This window comes from Manihot esculenta, chromosome 2 (assembly GCF_001659605.2).
Source record: "Manihot esculenta cultivar AM560-2 chromosome 2, M.esculenta_v8, whole genome shotgun sequence".
In the NCBI taxonomy this organism is placed as follows: Eukaryota; Viridiplantae; Streptophyta; class Magnoliopsida; order Malpighiales; family Euphorbiaceae; genus Manihot; species Manihot esculenta.
Genome location: NC_035162.2, coordinates 2,521,906 through 2,532,985, shown reverse-complemented (window position 1 = coordinate 2,532,985; position 11,080 = coordinate 2,521,906). Strand labels below are relative to the sequence as shown.

General features: G+C 25.9%; 1 protein-coding gene and 1 non-coding gene across 2 annotated transcripts; both read right to left on the bottom strand.

The window, feature by feature from the left end:
* Positions 1 to 4,121: 4,121 nt before the first annotated feature.
* Positions 4,122 to 4,195, bottom strand: TRNAV-AAC. Its single transcript has one exon. It is a non-coding gene; the product is annotated as a tRNA-Val (tRNA).
* Positions 4,196 to 6,401: 2,206 nt separating this feature from the next.
* On the bottom strand, positions 6,402 to 9,096 carry LOC110608674 (geraniol 8-hydroxylase). The gene is made up of 2 exons (XM_021747954.2): positions 8,117 to 9,096; positions 6,402 to 7,232 (listed from the first exon to the last, which is right to left on the bottom strand). The coding sequence occupies exons 1-2, from the start codon at positions 9,065 to 9,067 to the stop codon at positions 6,615 to 6,617; spliced, it is 1,569 nt and encodes a 522-aa protein (XP_021603646.1). The 5' UTR covers positions 9,068 to 9,096; the 3' UTR covers positions 6,402 to 6,614.
* Between the last annotated feature and the right edge of the window lie 1,984 nt (positions 9,097 to 11,080).

Below are 11,080 nucleotides of genomic sequence, written 5' to 3'. Positions count from 1 at the left end.
GTTTGATTTTGTTTTTATTTTTGGTTGATTGTGCCTTTTTATTATGTGAGAGAGTTTTCTATGATATGATCTAGTTGTGCTTCCATGGTTCGAAGACTTTATCAGACTTATCGAGTGTTAGTACATATTTAATCGTCACTAAGATTTCTCATTGTTGTGATACTGGTATTTTGAAATTGTTTCGTTGCGTCCGGAAAATCACATTCCCATTGACTGATACTTGGCCATAAAGCTTTGCGGGCGTCTCCTTTCCGTGTGTTCGATTTTATTTTGAGCTGTCTTAGATTTGTATTTTTTTTTACGATTCTAGATTTCGACATGTATGGTGTTTTTTTGCATTGTTTCGATCTTTTTATTGTTTTTATTGATTTGCTATCCGCCGATTTTATTTGGTTACTTTTTTAGTTGCCAGTGACATTGCTGGTGAATTTTAGCTGCTCAATGAAGGTGACGATTAGTGTTTCTCTTTTCAAGCAGTGCATTGATTTTTGTGGTTGAATTGACTTGATTTGAGCTATTTTTGTGGTTGGATTGATTTGATTTGAGCTATTTTCGAGTTGATTTAATTTAAATTAGTTTGTGTGTTATGTTTTAGTTGATTTGGATTGTTTTTCTAATTTTAAAAATTATATAAAGATTTCAATTCACTCCGTATATGTGCCTCTTTTGAGCTTGATAAATATAATCCTTGCATTGTTTAAAAAAATCTACCTTACAATCTCTAATAAATTCCATTTCAGAAAAAAAAAAATCTCTAATAAATTCTAATAAAATATTGAGCTACTATCACGCAATCCTTTGGAATTCTTATTTGCATTGTCATGCTTATCATCTAACGATAGAGTTATGTTAGCTAAGCTTATATCAAGTCTCATATCAAATATAAAAATATTTATTATTATTATATAAAAATATATTTTTAATAAATTATACTTTAATTTATAAATTTTAACATATTTAATATATCAGTTTATATTTATAAAATTAAATACTTAAATCTCTATATAATCCATCCGTTTAAATTGAAGGTCCTTTTATCCATTAGTCAATGGATTAAAAAGAGAATAAACATTTTACACACTTAAAATATTCTTATGAACACTTAAATTCACTTCAATATAGGTGGAAAATTTTATATTGTGTGAACTATATTTTAATCTCTAAGTTTTAGCGTAGTTAGCAGATCAATCCTTATATTTTTAAAACTAAATTCTTAAATCACTTTATATTTAATCTATCTAAAATTATAATTTTTTTATTTGTTATAGATATTAGTTTTTTTTGAATCAATTATAGATATTAGTTTAAAATTAGTAAATGGTTAAACTTATTATGAAAATATAATCTTTTTTTAAATATTTTTTATAAAAGTTTACGATCTATTTAAAGAGTATTCAGTACCACTTAAAAATAGTTTAAGTTGTAAATATTTTTTGAAAGTGTTGAAATTATATGTATCAAAGTGTTTTAATGAATGAAAATTGAAAAATAAAAAGTGTTAAAAATTAGTTAAATGAGATATTATAAACAAAAGTTAATAAGAATTTAAATAATTTTTAAATAAAAAATAAATAATTAAAATATTTAAATTATGATAAATGAGAATGGATTGATAATAGAAAGATTTAAGTATATAATTTTAAAAATATAGGGGTTGATCCATTAATTATGATAAAATTCATAAATTTAAATGTAGTTAAAAAGAAAATAAAGATATTTTTACCCTTCTAACTAACAAAATAAATGGAAAGACCTCTAATTTACATCCACTAATTATAGAAAAATTTAAATATTTAATTTTAAAAATATAAAAATTAATTTATTAATTATATTAAAATTTAAAAATAAAAATATAATTTATTATTTTTTAATAAAAGAAATATAAAATCATTGATAGTTTTAATGCCAGTCTCGAAGATACTTTATTAGAATATAGTTTTTTAGTGTGATTTAAAAAAAAAACTGATAAAATTTTTTTATGAAATAAAATTAAAAATTTTAAAATATAGTTCTATGACTATGCATTATAAATTTTATTAAAGAAAATATTTATTTAAATTTAACTTATTATAAATAAAAATATTTTCAAAATATAAATATATAAATCTCTTTATAAAAAAAAATAAAATTTACTTTAATAGCTTTTAAATTTATAATAAACTAGATCCACCTAAAAAAATTTCCACAAAATTGTTTCTGACATGATTTTTAAAAAATTGATGGAGTATTGAAAGTTTAAAAATGATAATTTTCGTCTGCAACTGTCCATTGTAGATCTAAGATATTTTGATATCGTCTTGATAAATTCATCTATAAATATCTCTTTCATTGATGTGCCAAATGAAAAATATCTTTGGTTGTTAGGAGTATACATATTTAAGTATAAAAAAAAATACTTTTGAATTTTACGTCTTTTTCAAGTAATGAATATTTTGATTTGATTTATGAGTTTGATATGAAAAAGACTGACATAAATATCTGAGTTAGCTTTATGTAGATTGATCAATAAAAAAAAAAAAAGATTTCATTCCATTAACAAAAGTTGATGTTAGTATTTAAAAATGACCAAAAATCAGATGCAATCCTGCTCTGACAACACTTATGTATGTATATCACATGCGCCAAATAAATAATAAAAATTATTTTTCTTTTGATATGTATCTGAATTGGTAATTGAATTTGATGTTTATTAATAATATAATATTTTTTAAATAATAAATTAAGATAAAGAATTTAACAACTAAACCCCTGTTCTTAAATTTTAACGAATTTATTTTAGAAAACATCCTCTTAAACCATATAAATCTTTAAAACCTTCATCTGTATATGATATTTTGAAATTTAGAGAATAAAATTTGTAAAAATTATGTAAGTTTAGTATGAAAATAGAATTTTTAAAACTATATAAATTTTTTTTTTTTTTCTGCTGGTGATACTTAACGGCCTTTTTATTATAGTGCTACCTACTTCTGTCATGCAGATCCATACGTACGAAAGTGTTAGATGCTCTCTTTATACCAGTCGATTATTTAATTTATTTCGATACGTATGTGAATAGAGCTGCAAAATGACTATACCTGCTGTCTTTTCCCTTGTCACCTCACCGGACTAGACTTCTTCCTGTCAGACCTGAACTCGTGAGTGATTTGATCCGCTTTGTGAACTCAGACCAAAATTGGAGGTGTCAAACAGATTTATCTGAGAAACTTTATGAATTTTGAGTCAGCATTGTCTTCATGGATCTAGTCCTATTTTAGAAAGAGTAAAACTAGTAATTAATATCCAACATTTAAAAGATCGTAGCAGTGAAGATAGAGAGTGTAAAGCAGAATGAGAAAGATGAAGAAATAAATATTTTTAATTATTTTTTAAATTAATATAATATTAAATTAAAATAAATTATATGCACTTATTGTAGACTATCGTTAAACGCACGTGTATATTTACTGACGTATGTAGGGTCAATTTGGCTTTTAATATTAGAGTTCAGGGCTGATATGGTTAAAAATTTGATTTTGAACTTATTTGAGTCTTGATATATAATTCAGGGATTGATTTGGAGTTTTGGCATAATAATATCAAAAGCCGAAGAGGAAATCAAGCAAAATATTGTAATAGGAAAGCCGATACAAGAAGATGATATTGCAATGTGAGAGAAACATTTAGACTGCATCCTCCAGTCACATATTAATTTTGATTGGTTAAAAAAAATTATTATTATTTTAAAATTATTGTAATTGTAACTTGTCTTTTTTGTTTTGCTTATATATTTATATTTTATATTTGAAACAGAATTGTTTAAAGAAATCTAATTTTATTCAAAATTAAAAAAAAAACTAAATCTAAAATATCAAAGTAAAAATTATTATGATAATTTATTATAATAATAAATGATTAAATTTAATAAATTATTAAACCAATATATTTTATTATAAAAAAATAAAAATTTCATATAAGTAATTAATTTTTTTTTAAAAAAAAAGTAATGGAGCCTTAACTTTGCATTTAAGATCCTTTACATTTATTTTTTTCTAACAAAAAAAAAATCTATAATTTTCAACGTGGCACTACAGTCGGGAAATAAATAAATTAAATAATAAAATAAACTTCAGTTTACTACATGGCGTCGCCCGGACTCGAACCGGAGACCTTCAGTGTGTTAGACTGACGTGATAACCAACTACACCACGACACCTCGAGCGCGATGATTTCCAAATACAAAAGAATTTATAAGGCTTGCCTTTTATTATCGAATTAGTTTCAAAATATATATATATATGCTGATTAATTTTAACAATTGTTTTAATAAAAATGTTTTTAAAATTACAACAATATCAAGCTAAATAACACTCCCAGTAAACATTTTTTTTATTTATTATGAATTCAATTTTCATCTTATTTATTTTGAAAAAACCAATTTTGGGAGTAAATTAAATATCTATTTTATATATATACTGAATTTTATTTTGGCCCCTCCGTACTTCTGATTCTGGCTCTGCTTTGTCGTTTGAGAGATGGACTTCTCAAGCAAATCAAAATTCTGCAAAATCGTTCCTGAACCTGTTGCCTATCGTGGTAACATCTTTGCTCTCAGTGACAAATTCCACAAGTCACTGGCTGAGCTAGCCAAGGCTCATGGCCCCATAAATGACTCTAATACGCGGCTACATAACCACCAATAGTCATCTCTTCTGCGACGCTACCCAATGAAATCATCTGGAAAATGACATTTCTTTCTCCAACCGAACCATTTAAGATGCTGTCAAAGCTAAGCACATTCAATGGTAAAAAATTTATCATGCAAATATGTTTTTCTGAATTAATTTATAAATCAAGGTAAATATTGCCGTAGGACATGTATTGTTTACCACCAATGTAAGTGATAAGATCCGTTAAAAGAATTGAAAAAGAAAAAAATTAGGGCAGGGTTGTGGTATAGGTCTGTTGGTGCCTTATTTCTAGTTATACTAGCAGCAAAGAAAGAAAATAACTTTGTTTTTAATTTAATTTACTTTTTAACTTTTTGACCTGCAAAATTCATTTAAAATTAATTAAATGCATTAGAAAAATACGGAATTTTTTTTTCTTAATTGATCCATGGTGAGATGCACTCATTAAATAGGGGAAAAACATATTTGTTTCATCATTACAATTTTTAGCATCTCATTTTTGCATTTATGTATCAAAAGCCGAAGAGAAAATCAAGAAAAATGTTTAAGTAGGAAAGCCGATACAAGGAGATGAGATTGCAATGTGAGAGAAAGGTTTAGAGTGCATCCTCCAGTCCCATTTTAATCCCCCTTCAAAGTTGGGCAGATGTTTGTAATACTCTAAATTAATCTGTCGCAAACTTTAAATAACTAAATTATTAAATTTAAATTATTATAATTTATTATATTAATAATTATAATAATTTTAATTTTTTTACTCTCTATAAAAATATAATCTTTATATATTCATTCTATATAAAATTCATTAATATAATTTTTTTAATACGACTCTATTTCCTTCATTTTCAATTGATTCATATTTAAAATTTTTTTCTAAATGTTCGTTTTATATCTAGTATGGATTACATTGACTTATAATTTTTACCCGTCAACTCAATTATCTTGAATAGATAAAAATTAGATAAAAATTATTTAAATATTAAAGTAATTATACTCATAAATGTTGGGATTCCTCCACTGCGACTATCATTATCCACTACTAGTTTGATAAATAAAAATTGAATAAAAATTATTTAAATGAGATTTTTTTGATTCAAGTGATTTTAATATTAGTAGATTCTTTAATTTAAAGGATTCTATTTCTCTATTTTCACCATTATTGCGACTATCATTATAAATGGCTATTTAAACTCAATAAACTTTACTTTTATTAGTGGATATTAATAATATATAATGGTAAGTATTAAGATTTTTAATTTTTTTTATATAATTAAATTTATTAATAATATGATTTTGTATAGATTTTTAAATTTTTTATTTTAAAATTAAAAATCATTATTTAATTGAATTTTTAATTTTTTATTATAATTATCTTTTTATTTTTTTATAATAATAAATTATATGTAAAATATTTTAATATTCGCATAATATACACGGCCTTGTCGGTCATCTAATCCCTGTCCAACTTTCGTTAATGTCAATAAACTAACAGGAGTATCTTGCATCTATTTACTCGATTGCCTAAATTAATGAGTTGTTTGTCCATACGTGCCCAATAATTGGGTGAGACAGCACATGTGCCCAGCTATAGTCAAATTATACTTGTCCTTACTCATCGCAATTTGGGGATGTTAACAAGTCAATTTTATTTTTGCAGATAACCCTCCACGTAATTCACCCTTATGCCATAGCTATGCTTGTCTTTACGGAAATTTTGTGTGGAAATTTACATCACTAAAAAGAAATCCTCATATTTATTAATTGGAACAATAATTTTGTTTTCTTTTTTTTTTTAAATTGTTCAAGCAAAGAGTAAATACCTCCCCAAGATACTACATAGGGAAGCAACAGCAATAGATGTAGTCGACCAAACCGTAAAAACTAGTAACAGTCATCAGGCAAGCCAATAGCATTAAACACGCGGAAAATATTTTATAATCACCATCAGTATTTATCATCAACCACCAATGGAATGGCGAAAAGAGGAGTCGCCTTCTGCAGAGTGGTACCAAATCTGTCAGTCATGTCCATAGCCTTGGGTGTCATTCCACTGGGGAGCTGCCACTCAAAATGGAGAATCAGGGAAGCCAACAATGAGCACATCATTCTAATAGCAAGAGCCAGTCCAGGGCAAATCCTTCTTCCAGAACTAAATGGAACAAAGTAGAAATTTGTGCCTCTGAAATCAACTTCAGATTTCATGAACCTCTCTGGGACAAATTCTGTTGGGTCGTCCCAGTATTGAGGATCTCTGGCCAATGCCCATGCGTTGACAAACACTTGCGTGTGCTTAGGGATGGTATAGCCGCAAATTTCAACGTCCATTTCTGCACGGTGAGGCAAAAGCAGAGGAGCTGTCGTGTGCAGCCTCATTGTTTCTTTAATAACTGATTGTAAATATGGAAGTTTTATAACATCTTTCTCTTCTATGGTTTTTCGTATTCCAATTGTTTCGACAAGCTCTTGCTTTGCCTTGGCCATTATATGTGGGTTGTGGAGCAGCTCAGCCATTGCCCATTCCATAGTAGTCGTGGTTGTGTCTGTTCCCCCAATGAACAAGTCCTGGAAATAATAAATTATGTATTTAATAATGATAATATTAGTTTCTTTGATAATAACATAATTGCATTACGAAATATCTGACAGTGTTAATTTCTTATAGCATAAAAGAAATATATAGCAAAAAGTTGTGTAAATTAAGTGTCATTAAAAAAAGAATAAGATTTTTTTTTTCGGGCGATTGAAAAATAAAAAAGTAGTTAATATATAATATAAATCAATTAAGTTTTTTTAGAATACTTTTAGAAATTTTGATAATTTATATACACAGTACACTAATTTAGAGTTTGTAACAATAAACTACATAAATATAAAACACTTTTAATTCCTATTTAAATAATATAAAAACTCATTTCACCTGCAATAATAGATTGTTGGGTTAAATCTAACATATAATATTTAATTAATTCTTAATTTTTTAAAAAAGTTAATAAAATAATTTGTTTAATTTTTTATTTAAAATATTAAAAAACTATTAAATGTTAGATATAAAAAAGAATTTTTTTTTAATTCAACAAATATATCATCAACAAATTAACTTAAAAATAAATTATTTTAAGTGAAATAAATTTTTATATTATTTAAATAGAAATTAAAAAAGTTTTATATTATAATAGATTAGCTCATAAATTGTTGTAGCCTTTTCTATTTTCAATATATTGATTGTATAATTCCCTACTGCTTAGCTGTAGTTTAAATTCTTATAATCCCATGTTGGACTTTACTAGTCAAATGGGCCTTAACTAAGGCAGCCATATGTACCTATCCAAACAAACCCTTTGAGTTTGTTAATTAATTAGTCATTGTTGTCATGTCAAAGAATGAGAAATCCGGTCTATCATCATCAATGCGTGCTGAGAGCGAGAGACAGAGACATGGAAAATTACCGCTAGCAAAATTATGACATCTTCGCGGCTCAACTCCTCTGAGCCACTGGACACTTGGCTCTGGTCGAGAAGAATGTCCAAGAAATCACCATATCTTTCTGAACTCGACTTTCTTCTCTTCAGACGTTGACCAACAATCCCATCTAGCAAACTATGCATATGATCATAAGAAATCTTGATTTCTCGCTTGATACCTTGTGGATCCAATGGTTTCAAGAAAGGAAAAAAATCTGACAGATTTGGCTTTCCTGACAGCTCCATTATTTTCCCAATAAGTTGCTTCAGCTCTTCAATAGCATTAGATTTGGAGTCCAATATATCAACACAAAACATGGAGTTAGATAGCAAATTTAACGTTGTACCAAACACTAACCTTCCAATATTGATGGGCTCTTTGGCTTCGCTAGCTTGGGTGATGGCCTTGACCATACCATTCATCATTTGATTTCGTAAACCTTGCAAGGCATCGAGTCTTTGAGGAGTGAAGATCTGGCTGTTGCATATTTTTCTAAGGCTTCTCCATTTGGGACCACCAGATAACCATGCCACGGATAGCTCGTAATTGTGTTCTGCAGTTACTGCATGTGGAATAGGCCTACCCAGAAATGCTTGATCGTTTTTGAGGAGGATTTCTTTGGCCATTTCTGCAGAGGTAGCAACTACGGTGGTGTTGAATCCTAGTTGGATAGTCATGAGGGGGCCATGGATTTTGGCTAGCTTGGCAAGGGACTCGTGGGGCCTGTCACCTATTGCGAAAAGGTTTCCGATGATGGGAAGGCCTCTTGGTCCTGGTGGGAGCTTTTTCCTTTCTTTGAGGCCAAAAATGCCATGGAAGCAAATCAAGAGAAACAAAGTGAAGATGGCAATTGTATAGGAATCCATCAGCTGATGATTATGATCCTGTTCCCTACTTGGATGTACATTTATATAGAGCACATTGCAAGTTTGCATTGCTCAGTTTTGACTTTTGATTGAATGTTAAATTTGCAACTGTATGAGCAAAGATATATTTAATAAGTATTAACATTTGTTAGGACTGGAAGTAAATTAAAGAGTTTAAAGGTAAATTTGAATTTTGCATAAATTTCTCATTTTTCTGTCTGAAACATTCTCCGCTTATCTATTTTATTTGATATTTTAAAATTCAAAAATAAAATTTACGGTATGAGTTTAAATTTAAATGGAGAGAAAGACGTTTATCTTCTTTTATCTCTTTTCTTTTTATTTGCTAGTGACGTCTAACGGTTTTTTTATCATAGTGCCACTTATTTTTATCACTCAGAATCTGTATATATGAATGTGTCAAATTTAAACTTAATAAACTTTATTTTTTTAAATATAATTTTAGTAAATATTAAAATTTTTAATTTTTTATATAATTAAATTTATTGATAATATGATTTTGTACATATTTTTAAATTTTTTATTTTAAGATTAAAAATCATTATACTAATTAAATTTTTAATTTTTTATTATAATTATCTTTCTATCTTTTTCTTTATAATAATAAATTATATGTAAAATATTTTAATATTCGCATAATTTGCACGGCCTTGTCCATCATCTAATCCCTGTCCAACTTTCGTTGATGTCAATAAGCTAATTGGAGTATCTTATCTAACGCATGCATGTATTTACACGATTGCCTAAATTAATGAGTTGTTTGTCCATACGTGCCCAATAATTGGGTGAGCGGCACATGTGCCCACATGCCATAGCGATGCTTGTATTGTATTTACTGAAATTTTGTGTGGAAATTTACATCACAAAAAAGAAATCCTCATATTTATTAATTGGAACAATAGTTTTGTTTTCTTTTTTTTTTTTAAATTGTTCAAGCAAAGGGTAAATACCTTCCCAAGATACTACATAGGGAAGCAACAACAATAGATGTAGTCGATCAAACCGTAAAAACTAAAAGCAGGATAATTAAATCGAGTAAAATCGAATTTTGTACAGATTAAATTCGTTTATTAAAAATTTTTATAAGTTCGAGTTTAATTTAAAAATTTAATACTATAATCGAGTTCGATTCGAGTTCGACTTGTAAAAAATTTATTTAAACTAATAACGAGTCTAATTTAAATTCGAATTTAAAATTTCGATTAAAAAATTTGTTTAAATTAATAATAAATTTAATTTAAGTTCGATTAAAAAATTCATTAATAAAATCTAATTAATTTAAAATTTTAAATATAAAATTAAATATAATTTAATTGAAATTTATTATAAATAAAATTTTAATTTAAAATATAATAACAAGTAAAACCTCTCCATTAGAGAATATTGTTTCAATAATTTTTAATACCTCATTTGTAAAATATCGCACACTGTGATTTAATAAAAGTGAATTTGTGGTCTAATAGTTAATGAATGATGATTTTTTTACGATTTTGATACTATTTCCATAATAATAAATAATTAATTTTTTTAATATTTAAATTTTTTATTTTTTTTATAATTTAAATTTTAATATTTTAATATTTATTTATTATTTAAATACTAATTATAAACTTTTAATTAATTATATAAAATGTATTTAATATAAAATTAATAATATAATATTAAATTTAATATTTATTTATTTAAATATTTATATTACATAAAAAAATTAATTAGACTATATATAATAAATATATAAATTTATATATAAATAGTCTATAAAACTAAGAGAAAGGGAGAGTTTTTTTTTTAAATTATATAATTTTAATTTAATTTGTATAATTTTATTATTAGTATTAATAGATATTTTTATATTATCATTGATTATTATCGTTTCATTATTTATATATTATTATTTATTTTTATTTAAATATATAATTTATATTAAATTATTTTATATTATATAAAAAATACTATAATATTACATAAAATAAATATACTAATATAAGTATAATCAATTTAAATTATATAATTATATATATACATTATACTCAAATTTTATCAATAAAATTATATTGATTT

Coding starts and splice junctions, on each gene's coding strand:
- LOC110608674 (XM_021747954.2), bottom strand. CDS start 9,067: ATGCAAACTTGCAATGTGCTCTATATAAATGTACATCCAAGTAGGGAA. Junction 7,233..8,116: donor ATGTCATAATTTTGCTAGCG/GTAATTTTCCAT, acceptor TATTATTTCCAG/GACTTGTTCATTGGGGGAAC.